This window comes from Papio anubis, chromosome 8 (genome assembly GCF_008728515.1).
Source record: "Papio anubis isolate 15944 chromosome 8, Panubis1.0, whole genome shotgun sequence".
NCBI lineage: Eukaryota > Metazoa > Chordata > Mammalia > Primates > Cercopithecidae > Papio > Papio anubis.
In genome coordinates, this window is record NC_044983.1 from 96883495 (window position 1) to 96903023 (window position 19529).

General features: G+C 42.3%; 1 protein-coding gene across 2 annotated transcripts in view; it reads left to right on the top strand.

Moving 5' to 3' along the window:
• Positions 1–1741: 1741 nt before the first annotated feature.
• The window catches only part of GRHL2 (grainyhead like transcription factor 2), a 184672-nt gene continuing 166884 nt past the window's right edge, over positions 1742–19529 (top strand). Inside the window, exon 1 of one of the 2 annotated variants that reach the window (XM_003903037.5) lies at positions 1742–3280. In XM_003903037.5, the coding sequence (XP_003903086.1) occupies positions 3261–3280 (20 nt within the window). In that variant the 5' untranslated portion in view covers positions 1742–3260. The remainder of the gene's footprint in view (positions 3281–19529) is intronic. The other variant, XM_009213448.4, reaches the window with a different exon arrangement.

Consider the following 19529-nt stretch of genomic DNA (forward strand, 5'->3'; position numbering starts at 1 on the left):
AATTAAGTGACATTCTCAATAGTAACACTGGAAGCTAGAAGATAAAAGAACAATTTCTGCCTGTAATTGCAGCTACTTGGGAAGTTGAGTCAGGAGGATCACTTGAGTCCAGGATTTTGAGGCTTTTGAGGCTGCAGAGAGCTATAACCATGGCACTCCAGCTGGTGTGACAGAATAAGAACCTGTTTTTAAAAATTTAATTAATTTTTTTTGAGACAAGGTTTTGCTCTGTAGCCCAGGCTGGAGTGCAGCGTCATGATCTCAACTCACTGCAGCCTTGACCTCCCTGGGGTCAGGCAATCTCCTTACCTTAGCCCCCTGAGTAGCTGGGACTACAGGTGCGCACCAGTATGCCCGGTTAATTTTTGTATTTTTTATAGAGATGGGGTCTAGCTACATTGCCCATGCTGATCTTGAACTCTTGGACTCAAGTGATCCTCCTGCCTTGGCCTCCCAAAGTGCTGGGATTACAGGTGCAAGCCACTGTGCATGGCCTAAAAAGTTTTTTTAATTAAAAATTAAAATAAATAAGTGAAAGAGCAATTTCTACAAAATTATGAATGAAGAAGTTCTGGTTAGAATTCTACACTTGGTCGAACTCTCTATTAAAAGTAAAAGTTGAATAAAGACATATCTAGTATGTAAGAACTCAAATTTTACCTTCTGTACCTTTTCTTGGGCTGTTACTAAAACATGTGCCATGGAAAATGAAGCAGTAAACCAAGAAAGAAGGCACAAAACACAGAAATGGGTTTCTCACACTACAAATTAAGGAGTGTCCCAGGCTGGGCGTGGTGGCTCATGCCTGTCATCCCAGCACTTTGGGAGGCCGAGGCAGGTGGATCACCTGAGGTTGGGAGTTCTAGACCAGCCTGACCAACATGGAGAAACTCCGTCTCTACTAAAAATACAAAATTAGCTGAATGTGGTGGCACATGCCTGTAATCCCAGCTACTTGGGAGGCTGAGGCAGGGGAATCACTGGAACCTGGGAGGCAGAGGTTGCGGTGAGCTGAGATCACACCATTACACTCCGGCCTGGGCAACAGAGAGAGACTCTGAAAAAAAAAAAAAAAAAAAAAAAAAAAAGGAGTGTCCCAGGATGACACTTGAGCAGTGGATTCACAGAGCAACTCATCTCCACTGAAACAGTAGAACAATGAATTTCTGGAGGAATTGTTTTCAGGGGAAAATTGGAATTGATTGTTTGATCATTTGGAAAATAAATATGATAGTCATTTGATAGATCAGTTGTAGAAAAATATCAGGATAGGTGCATAATAAATTAAGTAAATAGATACAAGTTTTTATAAGAAAGAAAACAATAATAGTACACTATTGGCTCTGTTGTCATTGCTACTGGCATAGTTACTTAGCTCCTAAACTGTGAAAGTGCTGTGTTGGAAGGAGAAGTTGCTTGGCATGAAAGAGCTAAATCCTAATCTGAAGCAACAGGTAGTCAGAGCACAACATCTATTGGCAAATCAAGAGACGGCAGTATAAATTATTTAGAAATAGGGAGGTGAATGACAGAAGAGACAGATAAAAGTGGAATGTGGCTACCTCTAAAAAGGAGAGGAACATGATAGGTATTGCATTATCTTAAAATATTATATTAAAATAGTACCTGCATTGTCTTAAAATATATTAGTTTCTAAGTGTGTGTTTATATTGTTTTAAAAAAATACAATTTTGAAATTTATTTGTTGAAAATGGACACATGGAACAAACCAAACCTTGTTTTATCGTGTAATTTTCAGAAAATATGTGATCCATAAAGATTAAAAGAAAAGTTGTATTAAGTCTGGCAGCTTTAGTATTAACTTGAAATAAAATATGGTAAGCTTTCCACGTCCTCCTTTGTTTCCACAATCCATATGTACGAGCTAGATCCCAGTCAGAACTTCCACAAACACTTCACTCTTTGGTAGCGGCGGTTATAAATTACACCTCTGCTAATTTGCGTTGTTCCCAACCAGGAGAAACATTACCACAAAAAAAAAAAAAAAAAAAAATCAGTTTCATCCTGCAGTGTTTCCGTAGCAACCATATTAAGCTGGAAGAATAAAGTACCTTTGTAGCGGTAGCGTCTATTGAATTACAATGTAAATGTTGATGCCTGCCTGGAAACGTCAAATGACAACAGGTTTACAGAACGAATTCAGTGGTTGTTTGCAGCTCTGGAATCCCAGGCTGCAGAGTCGAGATCGAAGAGGTGCGCCTGGCCATCTTAGTGTCCATTCAACCAAATCTCCTCACTCCATCAAAACCACGCCACTCCCCACCTGCCCAGCTCGTAAAAGGATGCTCACCTGCTTGAAAATCTGTAATATATCTGATGTCTTTTACACAGCAGGACGCGAAAAGTGTTTGTTGTGGATAAGAATGTTAAAAATTCAATTACGCAACAGACCAAACTTTGTGTTTCTTTCCCCCTCTCAGCACAAAGTAACTTTAGTCCCGTCCTCTTCTGCCACTGTCAAACAGCCCTGTTACTGTGGGCATTAAATGCCTTGTGGCGTACTGCGCATTTGATTCTGGTTGACTTGGGATACCTGAGCTCGGCTCTCATTAGTTCTTCCGCTCGACCCATAATCCTTAGTGTTTGCAGGTGTTGCATTCCCCCAACCCCTTTCTTCGCTTCAACCAGTACCCCCGACCTTCCCATCCCTGCCTTGGAGAAGGAGGAAAACGCAGCTTGAGGTCTACTCGAAGAACTGACCCTCAGCTCTCACAGGCTGCCGCCGAGCTGCAAGCATGCCGCCGCTCCACTCAGGTAAACTTCGGAGTGAGTTACCTTCACTTGGAGAAGGGCCTTACCTGAGTGCGCCTCTGCCAATGGCAGCTCACCTGAGGGAGCTCCCCAGCCAATCATCGCGCAGCTCGTCCCTCGGGCTTGTACCCTTTAGTGAAAGAATTCAGCTCCTTGCGAGAAAGTTACCTGTGGCCGCCCAAGTCCGCCACTTTCTGCTCTGTGTCTGCCCATTGCCACGATCCAGGAGGACTCCGCGCCACCCGGCCGCCTCCGAGCTCGGGCCCCATGTGAGGGGCCCCCCCTTATCCCACCTTTCCGGCTAGGTGAGGGCGCGAGCGGGCGAGCGAGCGAGAGTGGTGAGGGGGGACGGAAAAGCAGAATTACCTGTAGCTCTTGTTCTGCCATCTCGGGCGCTCTCACACACCTTCACCTGCACAGACTTGAAAGTCCAGTTTCACCAGAGGCTGAGGCTCCAGGAAAAGGGGAGCAAGTTCATTGGATCAAACATGTCACAAGAGTCGGACAAGTAAGTGGATCACACGCGCCGGCAGCTGCTACTACCACTTTGGGCTGATGGCAACTGGTTTGTTATGTTTTTGTTTTTGTTTTTAAGTTGCTATTGTTGGTATTTTTCTTTCTTTTTTCTTTTTCTTTTTGGTGGATCCAGACTTTTCCGCATTATGTTTCTACCCTGATTAAGAGGAGAAACCCTACAACAATGTGAATGTTTAATATCCCCTTTGGGCCTTGATAGTAAAAGTGGGTTTTCCTTTTCCTTCCTCCCTTAGGAATGGTCTCAGCTCCCGCTCCCGCATGAATACTTGGATATTGCCAGAGGTTTTGGTAGATGGGCGCGGGAGGCCTGCTCTTCCCCCTCTGCTTTAGCTGCTCCCACCGATCTGGCGTTTAGGGCCGTTTGGAAGTTCAGCTGAGTTCCTTCGATTTGTCCAAAGGGCCTACTGGAAAAGTGGGGCTTGGCCGCTTTTGTGTGACCGCAACAAAGAGCTTTTATACCCAGGCAGAAACGGCCATCTTCTCGCACCGGGCAGGAGGGTGGGCGTGAGTGCGCGCCCGCCTGTGGCCCCGAAGGGAGGCGAGGCGCTGGGAGGCCGGGGGGCGCGGGGGCGGCCGGCGCCGTCCCCCACTCCCTCGACATCCCGCCTCCCTCCTCCCCTCCCCCGCCTCCCTCCCCCGGGTCCGCCCCCGCATTGTTTGGCCACCTTCCTCAGGTGCCCGGGGGAAAGGACGGTTCGCAAAGTGGGGGAACTCATGTGAGGCCTCGAGTTAGGGCCTCGGCGGGGCGCCAAGGAGCGCCTGCTGCTGAGCGATTCACCCGCGCCCCGACGGCGGCTGCAAGCCCCTGGAGCTCGCGGCCTTCCACGCAGTTGGCCGCCAACTCGGACGCGGCAGGCGGGACTGCGTGGGGCGCGCAGAGCCTTCTCGGGGTGCTCTCGCCGTCAAGGCTGGGGGCTCGGGGCGGGGGGAACGCTGGGCCCGCGTCCTTCCCGTCCCGGACAGGCACTCCAGACGCGCCGGCGGGCCACAGCCTGCGCGGCCGGAGTCGCCCGCGGGTCACCGGGCCGGGTCCGGCCGCGTCCTGACGGCCTCCCCGCGGGCCGGCCCCCGCCCTCGGAAGGCTTTGTGCGATCCGGGGGAGGTGGGGCCTGGGCGGGCGCGGGAGGGAGCCGGAGGTGGGTCCCGCGGCCTTTCTCGGGATTCGGCGGGGACACTCCCTTCCCCCTCCTCTCTGGCGCGTCCGGGCCTGGGAACTGGCTGCGTCCTATTGGAATGCGCGGGGCCGCCCTTTTGCTTTCCCCGGTAACTTTGCCGTGGCGTTGCGGCCACCCCGAGGTGGCCTTCCTGAAGGCGTGTCGCCGGAGAGGGCCGGTGCCCCAAGGCCGCGGGCCGCTGGGCCTGTCATGGAGAAGTGGTGGGGACCCGTCCCAAGTTGAGGGACCACGAGGGAGGAGTGGGAAGGCCCAGCGGATCTGTTCAGGGGTGAAGGGGAAGGACTAGCTTCAACATAAAGCCGCTTGGTAGGTTAGGCGAACCTAAAATGCGCTGTCATACTTAACAAGCAGAAAACTGCCAGATAGTTGTACCCCGTTAGCCACCGATGAGGAATTAACCGAGTACAGCATACCGGAGGGGAAGAACTAGCGTTACCAACACAGGAGAGGGTCTGAGGCAGGGTAGGAAGAGGAGAGTGTGTGGTCGTCTGAGAACACCCCCAGCTCTTCCCTAAATCTTTCTAGTCTTTAAGGAAACACGACTCGAGTTTGAAATTTTCAGTAGCCAAATCCCGAGGCGACAGCAAGTTTTTGGGGTTTGTTTTGATCCTTGCGTGCGTCAAAGATGATTGCAAATCTAGTTTAATTAATCGCACAATTAACGTTTAGTTTGCTTAGTTTTGTGATACAACAGGACTCGAATTCTGAATGAAAACGAGTCGGTCTCTATTTTCACCAGTTATACTTAGCAGCAATAAGAACAATGTGTTTACCACCAGAAATAAGTACTGAGCGCCCGCAATCTGGTTTCACCACACACATCACCTAGTTTTTATGGGTGATAAGTATCTGGGATTACGTCTGCTTACATTTAATGAACGTTGCTTTTATCTAGTCGTGGTTTCCAACACGAAATTTTGTATCCTGGGAAAAGTAATGGTTACAATGGTGCAAAGAGACAATTCGACCTGGTTTGTTTCTCTCTCATTGGGCTGTTGAAAATGCTTTAAGTCAATACATGACTTCTGGATCATTTCTGCGAATTCTAGCCCAGTTTTCTTAATATTAAGATTCTAAGGGGGCCCTGGCAGGGGTGGGTCTGAAGCTTATGCAACTATGTGTGTGAGATGCGGTGGGGACTGTAAGGAAACGGGCCCCTGGGCACACCATGGGGCTTCCTTCCTGAGCAAGTGAGAGGCTTCGTGAGCCTCATTGAAAATCCGCCTTACAAGGCCTGTCTGTAGTTTCTGGAAATAACATGAACGAACACACACTGGATATTCTTTCATAATCCCATTAAGATTTAGGCAATCTTTGGGATTGCACAGGATGATATTTCTGGTTAACAAGTCTGGACTGAAGTAGCATGGTCTTTTTTATGGTGTGGACTTTTCAGATTGAAACATTCTGCTTTTGATGTTCTGCAGTGTTGATGCTATCGCCAATTAAAACAAAGTATTTTTAGGACATTTTGTCTTTGTACATATTTTAAAATTCTCTACTCCATCTTAAATTTTATGAAGATTTAAGATCTTTGTCAGCAAGCATGTGTACAAGCGAAACAATGCTAAATTAAGAAACTCTTATTTTACTGCCAAAATGTATAAAATATATTCAGAGAACATATAGGTACTATGTGATTTGATACTCACAGGTGTTTTTCATCAGGTAAGTGTATTTTCTGGTTACCTACTATTCGTAACACATTCAGATAGGCGTAATAGAGACATGCGAAGATGGATAAGATGAGCCCTGTTCTCAGGGGGCTTAAACTGTAGTGGAAAGCAACTCCTGGACAGACATACTTTTAATAAACACAATGCCTAATAGTTACAAAAAATACAATAGTTACAAAAAAGTTTTTAAAAGTACAGTACAGGGGCTGGGCGCTGTGGCTCAGCCTGTAATCCCAGCACTTTGGCAGGGTGAGGCGGGTGGATCACGAGGTCGGGAGTTCAAGACCAGCCTGATCAACATAGTGAAACCCTGTCTCTACTAAAAATACAAAAAATTAACCCGGTGTAGTGGTGGGCGCCTGTAATCTCAGCTACTTGGGAACCTGAGGCAGGAGAATCCCTTGAACCTGGGAGGCGGAAGTTGCAGTGAGCTGAGATTGCGCCACTGCACTCCAGTCTGGGTGACAGTGCAAGACTCCATCTCAAAAAACAAAAACAATACAGGTCATGATAAATACTGCCTCTCCCTACTCATCGCATTTTTGCCTATGATAATTTTAGTCATTTTGTGTGTTTTTTGTTAAGGGGTCCTGCTATTATTCAGAAAATGGCTGAAGTTATAGGTATCTCATGTGGATAACCTTTCAAGTAATGGGATGACTCTACATTTTAATTAAACTCTCTAGTCTTTAGTTTTATAAATGCATATGCTTGTTTACATTTGGCTATGCAAAATATCTTTTAAGGTCAGAAACGTCAAGAATTTATCATATCTTTTTCAAACCAATACATATACCCTTTCAATTTTTGAATGAGTATGCCTTGAATGCCACTATATACTTGGCATTGAGATTCACTGGTGAATAGAACCTAGTCCCTGCCTGCATGGTACTTAGTGTGTGTGTGTGGGGGGGCCGGTGGGAGGAGGGGGGGCGGCGGGGCGGGAAGGGGCAGACTTGTTGACAGTAAATCAACAAAAAAGTAAACATTAATTAGATGATAAGTGCTATGAAGGAAAGCAAAACTGGCTGGAAGGACTGAGAATAATGGGGGAGGTCTTTTGTATAGGGTGATCATGGACAGCTTCTCCAATGAGGTGAGCTTTGAGTGGAGGCCTGAGTGCAGTGAGGCATCAAGCCCTGAGATACCTGGGGTAAGAGTGTTACAGGCAGGTGGAAGAGCAATTGCAAAGGCCCTGGGGTGACAGTGTGGTTAGACGGTCTAGGACCAGAAAGGAGCTCTGTGTGGGTGAATCAGAGTCAGAGATAATGGCACTATCAAATAAACATGATCAGTTCTCTACGTATTAATCTGGACAGTTGCATACTCAAAATGGTCAAAATTGTTCTTGTAAGTGGTCTTGGTAATCAAGAGATAGCAATACCCAATGAGTAAATGATGAACCAGCTAATACCATCAGTCTTGTTTCTTTCCCTGAGTATCACCAGTTTAATGGTGAGGGGTCCAGAGTTCTGTTCCCTACAACGGATTAAATCTTGTACACTCCTTAATTCAGAGATGAATAAATGCACACACTCTGGAGGATCCCTGAGGATTCAAACTAAAGGAGACAAAGTACAGATAGTGTTTGCTCAGACACACCCACCTCCCTAAAACTCGTAGCATAACCTACCTTCAGCTACCATCTCCACTCCTTAACATTAGGCTTGTGCAAGGTAAAATTTGCCCTTGCTGCCTTCCTCTTGCTCTTGTTCAGTTTCTATAAACTGTATCCATCAGAAAACATGAACTTGTCCACTGTGTCTGGAGGAACACTGCATAGCATGTGCTTTAGTGAGTTTCCCATCTTCAATGAAGTAAACTGACATACAGGCAAAGTTAATCTAACTGAAAAACAAGTTGAAGATGATGCACATGCTTAAAAATAGGAATCTCCACAGGAATTTCTAAAATGATTGCATCTCAAACTCACCTGAGTTTAAAACATATAATATATCATCTGAGGCACCCTGGGTCCCAACCCAGCAGTGTTGAATTAGATTCTCCAGGAGAAAGCACAGAGAATCTGCATCTAAACAATGTTCCAGGCATTATAATTGCCTTAAATAGGACAACACTGCTTCAAATGAAACTTAATGCTAGTTTACATAATAGATACAATTTATATGCAACTTTTCAGGTGCATATCCTGTGTGTAAATGAAAGAAACCTGTGGACTTTTATTTTACTTTATGCTACCTTGGATGAGCAGCTTCAGATATGATTTTAACGTGGATATAAGACTTCTTAGGCCTGCTCTAGATGTTTACTTTCATTGTTTTGTTGAACTGCTGCTTCTGGAAGAAAGGGTTCTTTTTGAAGGGGAATATGTTTCCAGAGCTGCAAAAGAACTGATTTGAAGTGATGTCACCCACATAGGCCTCCGCTAGGCTTGCTAAAGGTCTAGCTCGGGTTTCTGGCTGAATCCCACTCATGTGTGAGCTGATGTTCAATTTTTATTTATTTATATATATATTTTTATTTATTTATTTGAGACAGAGTCTTGCTGTATTGCCCAGGCTGGAGTGCAGTGGCACAATCTTGGCTCACTGCAACCTCCACCTCCTAGGTTCAAGAGATTCTCCTTCCTCAGCCTCCCCAGTAGCTGGGATTACAGGTGTGTGCCACCATGCTTGGCTAATTTTTTGTATTTTTAGTAGAGATGGGGTTTCATCATGTTGGCCAGGCTGGTCTCAAACTCCTGACCTCAAGTGATCCACCCACCTTAGCCTCCCAAAGTGCTGGGATTACAGGCATGAGCCACCATGCTTGGTATTCACTTTTTTGAGGACTGCTGTTTCACTGAATTCAGATTCTATTTTGTAGCACAAAGTCAAAGGTAAAGAGCTCTAGTTTGATGTTGGTCCCTGGTGAAATGATTTGATAGGATGATGATTGCAGTTTCATTTCTAAGGCTCATGGTAGCTTAAAGTATTACTCTGATAAGATGGTACTAGATCTTCTGTTGGCCTACAGTGAGGGCCTATTTTAAACTGACTGCAGAGTCCAGGCCATTCAAATGGTCCCAGTGCCACCTGACTTACGGGAGATCAGGAGTAAGTGTTAGAGTGATCAATGAAAAGCTATGTCTAGCAATTTCTGCTAGGCTCAGGAAAGTAAAAGGAGAATTTAGAAAAGTAGTTGGATAAATCAAACATACATAGAAGCATTTAAACAACATTAACAGTACCCAATCACCTCAAGAAGTGTTTGTTTGAAATGTATAGCAAATCCAAATAAGATTTTTTGGATGTTAGGTTGTTAAATTTACTTTTTAAAAAGTCTTAGATAATTCAGGCAACTGCCTCAGTTCCTCTTTATGACTTTGGTCTAACTATAGCCATACATTTCTGGTTAAAAAATTAACAATGGTTACATAGTATTTTTCCCCTTCCTTACTTCCTCCCTCATTTAAACCAACATTTTCTTCTTGTTCCCTCCTTCCCTTCTTTCCTTCCTTGGTTTGTCTCCCTAATGTCACTTTCCTGTTTCTTTTTTCCTCCCGTATTACTTGGTGAGAACTGACAGCTGCACAGCTTCTGCACATAGAGATAAATGTGAGTCTGATTTTAGGTGCTGCCATAGTTAGTGAACTTTGCTGCATTCTTTCAGTATTTACAGCATCAGCAGCCCATCGTTGTTACCTGGGCCAAGGGGTAAGATCATGTCAACTAGGTTTAACCTTGGAAAAATCTGAAGTTATTTTTAGTATAAGAAAAGCCTTACCCTAAGTTAATTAGAGTTCTCATTCATGATCCCTGGCATTCACTAGGGCACTGATACTCTTTTCCTTTTCAAGAGGTTTTCAATGACTCTTGTTCAGTTATAAAAACTAGGCCTGGCCAGGCGAGGTGACTCATGCCTGTAATCCCAGCACTTTGGGAGGCCGAGGCAGGCAGATCACGAGGTCAGGAGTTCAATACCAGCCTGGCCAATATGGTGAAACCCTGTCTTTAGTAATAACACGAAAATTATCCAGGCATGGTGGCACGCACCTGTAGTCCCAGCTACTTGGGGGGCTGAGGCAGGAGAATCGCTTGAACCCAGGAGGTGGAGGTTGTAGTGAACCAAGATCACGCCACTGCACTCCAGCCTGGGCAACAGAGCGAGACTCTGTCTCAAAAAAAAACCAACCAACCAAACAAACAAAAAACAAAAACAAACAAATGAAAAACAAAAACTAGGCCTAACCTGAAAGAGGGCAGTGATTGGTTTGGCAGAGTTCTCCAGGGAAAATTCCTTAATGAGCAGCAACAGGCTGGATAGGAATTTTTGCTTTGGCCCAGGAGGACTGGTGGGTTGCTTAGTAACAACATGTACCTGGGAGTCCCTCAGACAGCTTCACTGGTCTTCAAATTTAGGCCTCCAAATTTCAGATTCATTCTACCATCTATCTGCCTGCATATTTTCTTCCTTTGGATGAATCTAGGCTCTTCAGATCAGTTTTGTTTATTTTTCCATTACCAGGAGAGTACATTTTATGTTGTAAGTTTCTTATAATGGTAAATGGTAAAAAGTACTGGATTATAATAGGTAATACGAAAGTGTTTTTTTTTTTTTTTTTTTGAGATGGAGTTTTGCTCTTGTCGCCCAGGCTGGAGTACGATGGCATGATCTTGGCTCACTGCAACCTCCGCCTCCTGGGTTCAAGCAATTCTCCTACCTCAGCCGCCTGAGTAACTGGGACTATAGGCGTGTGCCACTATGCCTGGCTACTTTTTTTGTTTTTTCAGTAGAGACACAGTTTCGCCATTTTGGCCAGTCTTGTCTCGAATTCCTGACCTCAGGTGATCCATTCGTCTTGGCCTCCCAAAGTGTTAGGATTACAGGCGTGAGCCACTGTACCCGACTGAAAGTGTTGTTTTATGCCGTAAGTTTCTTAATGGTAAATGGTAAAAAAAAAAAAAAAAGTACTGGATTATAATGGGTTAAGTGGGATAGAAGTAAGAAAGCATTCCTTTGGGGATCTCTACCTCCCATCCCCAGTTATACTGGGAAAAGAGAAATGATTCAGCTTCATGAGTTTTGGTGAGCAGTAGTAATATTATTTGTAAAAAGAGCACCTTTTGATTTGCCACATACAATACTAATCAAATAACACATTTTAAGAATTCTTATAGGAAGTGCTAGAAAAGCTGGTGCATTTCAGGGGATTTCAATGTATATTTTGAAAATAAGTCAGGGTTCTGAAGGTTGTTCATGCATTTGAATGGGCATTCAGTGGAAAGCAATCAATGCCTGTGGTAGATGAAGTGCCTTATTTTACTTTGTAATGAACATGGCAATGAACTTTGTGGGGAGCACTTCACTTTCACTCCCAAGGAAATGCTTCCTTTACAAGTGTGAATGCAGATACCCTCCGGAACAGAAACGGAAAGCAAGAATTGCTTGTGGCTTCTCTTTATTTTGGCGCCAGCCTTTCATCTGAACTCTGAATATACAAATATAACTAACCCTGAGAGCCAGAGTCTCTTCTTTTTTAAGGCCCATGAATTTAGGTCAGGGTTTTAGGAGACAAGGAAAGGTTGAAGTGAAGGAGAGAGGCATGGAGAAAGGAAAGGACGAGAGAGAGCAGGAAGAAACTGCGTAACTACTGTTAAGTTGCCAGTGTTTTCTCAGTGGAGTGTGAGCGGCTGGCAGGGGCTGCTGCCGGGGCCTAGGGTGCGACAGCATGTGGCTGTTTGGCCTCCTAGATAATTGATTTTGGTGTTAATTTGCAATCTAGTATCCTAGAGCTAGAAAGAGCCTTAGGGATCATCCAAATGCATCTTAGGGCATGTGAGAGAGCAGGTATAGGATTTTGATCTAAAAGCCTGGTTTGAGGAGAAAAGTATCTTACATTTTTTCTTCTGTATTTCATTTTGGGATTCTAAGTAAAAATTGAAAATTTGGAGTTTTGATTAGTTTGAAAAAACATGCTTTTTTTTTTTTTTTTTTTTTTGGAAGATTGAGAGCAGGATAAGCACTGCATGTTTACTTCTTAAACCATGAACTTGAGTCTGTGAAATACCTGGTTAAAATTCTGATACCATTACTGGGAGTTAAAATGGACTTTTCTTCCCACACTCACCCCAAATCATTGTTTTTGGTTCTCAGTTCAGTGAGTCCCATAAAATAACTGCCTTCTGTACTTCTTGGATCTAACTTTTCAAAGAAACAAGGAACAAAGGTAGATTTTGCCTCTTTCCTGCATTGCCAATAAGATAATTAACATAAGATCAGAGGATTTTTCTTTCATTATTTTTCATCTGTAAAATGGAGTTGAACTAAATGATCTCTGAGAATAATTATCTGCTGCAATATTCTGTGTCTCATTTTCTCCCTCCAGAGGGGTCTGGAGAGCTGGTCGTGGCTCACAGCGGGGGCCATGAACATTAGCAAGACAGGAGGTTACAGGCACAGTGGGACCTGCTTCTGCTCCCAAGCCCCCTCACCTCCTTTACCAAAATCAGTGGTGGTCTGATTCAGATGACAAACAGACTTTTGGAAGGCAGGAGGAATTCAGAGGATCACATGGAATTCAGAAGGGCAGCGAGGCGGTGAAATCAATGGTTTCACTAGAGGACTTCTGCACAGCCTTACTGGGCTGGTAGAAAAGTGGTACAAGAAAATCAGACAAATGGGCTGGCAGGGACGCTGAGAACTTCTTCCCAGAGACAACCCAGGAAGTGGTTCATTCTCGCAGGCTCATGAAGTGAGAGTGAGGCAATATCAGAATGAATGGAACATTGACTAAAATTTAGTAAGCTGAAAACCTTAAATAGGTGAAAGGGATGACCTCCTCCTCCTCCTCTTTCTTCTCCTATTCTTTCTCCTCTTCCTCCTTCTCCTTTTCCTCATCCTCTTTCTTCTCCTTCTCCTCCTCTTCTCCTTCCCCTTCCCCTTCCTTTTTTTCTTTCTCCCCCTTCTCCCTTTCCTTATTACTCCTTTTAATAAAATGTAATTCACAGATACCCACTGTCAAAAAATGTTGCCAAGCAAGTAATTTAGTAAATGTTCAGAAGAGATTTCAAATAATATAAGGATAAGAATAGCAGCTGCAGTTTCACTTCAAGGATAAGGTAATGTATTATTTCACTTCAGGACGCACAATGATCATTCATTTAGGACAGGAATAAAATCTCCTCTGGTATCCTACTGTGTTATAGAATTTTTAAAAGTCTCTGAAGTCAGTTGCCCCTGAAAGGCTCTCATGTTGGAGGGAATTTTGATTAGGTCTCAGGACATTTATATTTCCTCTGCAGAGTAGGAGTTTTAAGTTGCTCTGGAGTCCTGGGGTATACTTTTAAGAATATGTATATCTTACATATTTTGGAAAATAATTTAAAAAAGGACAACTACCTCAATAGAAAAGTGGTCAAAGAGCATGAGTAGACAATTAGTAAAAGCTGTATAAGTGGCTAATAAAGACAGAAAATAATATTAGCTATAAGCTGTATTAGTGATAAGAAAAATACAGATTATCTAACAGAGATATTCTAAGTTTCCCTGTCAAAGTGGCTAAAATTAACAAAACTGGGTTCAGGTAAAATATATTTTTGGAGAATTATAAATTATCACAAACTTTCTGGAAGGCAGTTTTGCAAAACCGGTTGAAATGGGTCTACCCGGGCCGGGCGCGGTGGCTCAAGCCTGTAATCCCAGCACTTTGGGAGGCCGAGACGGGCGGATCACGAGGTCAGGAGATCGAGACCATCCTGGCTAACACAGTGAAACCCCGTCTCTACTAAAAATACAAAAAATTTAGCCGGGCGAGGTGGCAGGCGCCTGTAGTCCCAGCTAATCGGGAGGCTGAGGCAGGAGAATGGTGTTGAACCCGGGAGGCGGAGCTTGCAGTGAGCTGGAATCCGGCCACTCAACCTGGGTGACAAATGAGACTCGATCTCAAAAAAAAGAAATAAGGTCTACCATTGACAACTAAATTCCAGTGTCAGGAATTAGTCTTAAAGACATAACCAAAGACATACAGTGCCACATGATTTTTAAAAGCAAAAAAATCAGAATAACCCTAAAAGCCCGGCTATAAAGAGTTGGTTTAGTGAATGGTTTAGTGAGATGATGGGACAATATGCAAGCATTATAAATCACATTCATGAAAAAATCCTTAATGATAAGATAAATGTTCATGATGTATTATATCAGAATGTTTATAGGCATAAAAAGATGAAGAATAAAGAATTCAGAAAAAACACAAAAAGTTAACAGTGGTTTGCTCTCTTAAGGATAAAATAAAGGTACTTTTTTGTCTGTTATTGTTTGTGTTTTCATTCTGTGCTGATGTGAGCTTGCACTGCTTTTGTAATTAAGGATAAATTTTATTTATGCATTTATGTATTTATGATGTATTTATTTAAAAAAGTTAAAGATTATGTATAAAAATAGTTATCAAGTGGAGACCCTTAGAAATGATACCCACATCTCTAAATAAAATGGAAAAGCCTACTTGCTACTTGCTTGTTGCAGGTAGAATTGACCCGATCCCCTGCAGAAGTCCCTGCCCTCTCCTCTCTGTCCCAGGAATGCCACGCTGCCCTTCACGCTGGCATGCTGCCTGTCGGTTCTGCGCTATTCCTCAGTGACCTGTAGATGCCTTATCTGTGTCTCCACAACCTTGTCCTTTTAGATTTGCATATGGGTTAAGTTCAATTATTAAATCCAATTATTTTTCAAAATAGCACAAGTAGGTGTAGGAGTTTCCAACATGTGTATAATTTGAGGCTGAGGAATGACTAAGAATGAAAGAAACTCAGTTTGTTCCACTCAGTGGGCTGCATGTGCCTACATAGTTTCACTTGAAGCAAACTCTCCCGAGACAAACCTGCCGGCCACATCGCCTCAGACCCCACCTGAATGTTCATGGGAGAGACTTGGTGTTGGGCCCAGTTTTGAGCTCTTTTGGAGGGACAGGGAGAGCCTGAAATATGACTTCCTTTAAAAACAAAAGGTAATTCTAGGCAAGGTCGAGGGTTTCTTTTAAATTTTATTTTCTAGAATAAAAATTTATTTATTTTTTAGAGTATAGACTTGCTTCTCCCCGGAGGGCCACACAGTGACTCATCTGACTGCTTCTGCAAGCTGGTGCATAGATCATGCCAGACCAGCTTGGGTCTGTTAGTTAAGCTGCAGGCGATTGCATCATAGGATTTACTGCAGGCGTCTTTAATGGAAGTGTTGTCGCCAACATGAACTTATTTGCTTATCAACCTATCCAAGAAGCATCCACAGCAGGGAACAAAAAGTACCTGATGGGAACTTGCTGGGGAAACTGGCCTCCCAGAGTCACTGAAGTTGCCAACATTGCATTAGGGAAAAAAAAAAAAAAAAAAAAAAAAAAAACCAGAAAAGAGGAGGCTAAAAATACGACAACAAAAAAAAGTGGAAATGAACTTTTGTAGAATGTGAGCAAAACCAAAGCAATCTTTGACTGCGGAATCAACACAGAGGTGGTGAAACAGGAACTAGTAGGTATACATTTTGGCTGTGTGCTCAAAAGTGAGTTTGCAATTGCCCCCTCTCTCCCTCTCCCAAGTGGTCCTACCCTCCCCCATCCTTTTCTTCATATTGTATAGAAATTCTTCAAACCTCAAATACTATATCTAATATTTTCAAAAAATCATGATCTTCTTTGGATGTTAAAAGTCTAAATGGGTCGGGCATGGTGGCTCACGCCTGTAATCCCAGCACTTTGGGAGGCCGAGGCGGGAGGATCACCTGAGGTTGGGAGTTCGAGACCAGCCTGACCAACATGGAGAAACCCTGTCTCTATTAAAAATACAAAGTTAACCGGGCGTGGTGGCTCATGCCTGTGATCCAAGCTATTTGGGAGAGACTGAGTCAGGAGAGTCGTTTGAACCTGGTAGGCCGACATTGCAGTGAGCCAAGATCATGCTGCTGCACTCCAGCCTGGGCAACAAGAGTGAAACTGTCTCAAAAAAAAAAAAAAAAAAAAAGTCTAAATAAAGGCACCTATCCTTAAGGGGCTTGTGGGAGACTTGAGGGAAGGACTACAGTCTCCTTTTATCTTGTGTTTATCTTCTTCAGTTTTAGCAAACATTCTGTAAGGTATGTTTTGTATCATATTCAGCCACATGAAAAACACAAATTTGCATTCTGATTTTGTTCACAAAATTTGGGACACAAGTCGTTTATCACTTTTAGCGTCTCGAAGTTGAACTGGGGCAGCAGTAGTCTCGTTACGCTTTTTAGCCTTCCTAATCCTTCCTAAGCAATAAAATATCTATGTGGTCAAATCCCAGGACACATTGAATTACAAGCTCCAAGCTTTTCCACTGCAGCACACCCATGCGTGCTTGGAAAGATGAACAAAATTAAACATGCTATTTAGAGCTTTCAGGGCTAACTAGATTTTGCTGCTGTTGTCATTGTAGCAAATATTTCTAGAGTATGGAAGAAGTTGAAAATGCTATTTTGATAGAGAGATTTTTATTGTACTGTATATTTAATGAATTATTTCATAAATTGCTGTTGTGAAGCATTTCGGAATGACCTGCCTCCTAGCTTTCAATGCTATTGCCCAGGCTGACTTTTATTGCAACTGTTTTATGATACAGTTTTGCATCATATGTGTTTACTTTTTAAAGAAGCATTTCCTGGGAGGTTTCTTTTTCTGATTATGAAAATAATATGTGCTCATGATGAACAATTGGAAAATAGAAAAAAGTGTGTAGAAGAAAAATCACTCATAATTCCAGTACCCTGTTAATACTTTGTCTTTTCTTACAGTTTCTAATGTGTGCATGCATAGTATATCAATGTGGTTTTACAAAGAGTGTGCAAATTATGATTCTGTTTTTTGCATCATTCATGCCATTCTGCATTTTCCACTTAATACTATACTATTGGTACTTTACCAGTCCCTTAAGCATTCTCCTACATGGCATTTAAAGGTGAAATCTACCATCTTCTATTTTTAATATTTATGTTCAGTGTTATAAATCATGTTTGTATGTAAAGGTTTTTATCTCTGGTTATTACTGTAGAATAGACTTCTGGAAGTACAAGAACAAAAGACAGATATTTTTATGTCATTGATACATAATTTGAAAATGACACCTAGAAAGGTTCTAACAATTTGTGTTTTCCCAACAGTGTTTGAGGGTGTCTTTTTCTCATTGTCTCACCAGTAAATGACAATTGTAATTTGTTTATTTGCAAGACAAAAAAAAAAAAAAAATTGCAATTTGATAGTTAAAGAGATTAAACATTTTCTCAGATTTTTATTTTGTAATTTGTATTTCCTTTTTAGTGAAGCGCTTGCTTTTACCCTGGCTACTACCTATGATTGTGTTACGTTCTAGAGGAGAGGGAACTTGGCTGAGGGGAACTTTGAGGCTGAGATCCAGCTGTGCTTCCCTCTGGTGTCTACCCAAAGTTGTACCTTCCAACATCTGTACAGTTGCAACACAGAGGCCTGTTCTTATTTTTCATTTATTAAAAAATAAATTGAGATACTCATATTTTTATCATTGACTTGTGAGAGCTCTTTTTGCACCTAAAACTATTAACCCTCTTGTTAAAATCCTGGCTATCATTTCAACTTGTTACTTTAATTTCACGTTTAAAAAATGTTCAGAGGTTTAAATTTTTAAATGGCAAATATGTTGGTCTTATGCATGTGTGAGTACTTTCATTCCTTTCACATATGGAAAGCTTGAGATTAATCTTTATGGATTTTACTCATGAAATTTTTTCTTTCATTTTAGCCTTTTAAAAGTGTTATTTAAAAGATTCTATAAGAGGTAGCTAATTTATACTTCAATGTAAAAGTATCAGAAAATAACAATTTTCTACCACTCAGAGATGTTAATACTGTTAACATTTTGAAATCTGTATTTTTGCTCCCTTTTCTGTGCATGTATATACAATTATACTATGTATGAAAAGATAAGATAGTGATTTATGTGCTGTTTAGTAACTTATTTTTTAAACTGATACTTATTACGGATAGCTTTCCATGACAATAAATATTTTTAATGGCCCAATAGTTTTACATTGGGTAAAAATATCCAAATTAATTTAACCATTTCTTCTTTGTTGTATATTTAGATTTTTCCCTGTTTTTTACTACTAAGGTCAATACTTGAATGATTATCCTTTTTTTTTTTTTTTTTGAGACAGAGTCTTACTCTGTCAGTCAGGCTGGAGTACAATGGTGCAGTCTCAGCTCACTGCAACCTCTGGCCCCCGAATTTTTGTGCCTTAGCCTCTCAAATAGCTGGGATTACAGATGTGCACCACCATGTTCAGCTAATTTTTGTATTTTTCAGCAGGAATATTGGGGTTTTGCCATGTTGACCAGGCTGGTCTCAAACTCCTGGTCTCAAGAGATCCCCCTGCCTTGGGCTCCCAAAGTGCTTGGATTACGGGCATGAGCCACCATGCCCGGTCTTGAATGATTGTCCTTATTACTAAATTTTGCACACTTCTTAGTTATTTCCTTGACATACATTCCAATGAATAGAAATTCCTAATCAAAAGGTACGCACTTTTTGAAGACATTTGGTTCATATTTCCAAATTGCCACTCAGATATTTTCTCCTAATTAACGACTCCCACCAATGGTGTATCTGAGATTAGGATTCCACACTCCGTCTCTGACAATGCATATTATAATCCTCTCTTTAGGCTTTGCCAATTTGATAGGTTAAAAATGGTAACTTGTTTAGAATTGCATTTCTTTCCATTTACTCAGGTGGTTTTTTTGATCACAGGAGAGTTTTATCTTTGTTTGCTTTAAATATATAGAGAGTATTTTGAGATCTTGAAAGTGCTTAGGGTTTTGTACAGAGTTCAGCTGTAGAGCATTTACAGTCAGTAAAAAAGAGTTTGTTAGCAGAGTGTGGAGCCATGATCTCTTCTCTCAGTACGTCACTGGCTCTGAGAACAATCCCTAATTCACAGCCCTCATTCCTTTGCCAATGAAAGCAGTGACTCAGATCAGCATTTCAAGTCCCCTGATCAATGACCACAAATTCAAGGAACCTAGTCAAGGGTGAGTTCAGGATGGATACATCCAAACGACAACAAATGAGTGGCCACCACATAAGCCTATTTGACTATGTGATTTATTGAGTGCCCATAGCCAGACGCAAAGCTGGGTACCGAGCTAAACGCGGAAACCCCAGAGATGAGACAGACTGTTAGGTCAAGGTTTAAGACTGTAATTAGAAAGAACATAATTTAGGAAAAAAAAGCAATTGCACATTTACCTTCCAGTCTTCAATAATTAAGTTGTGGGAAATGTGGAGGCAGGTCCAGAATGAGGCAAGATAGTGTGAGTCTTCAAGTTTTGTGCTTTATTTCGATTTCAAAGGTCTGCCACTATTTTTCATTTCTCAGGTTTGGTCAG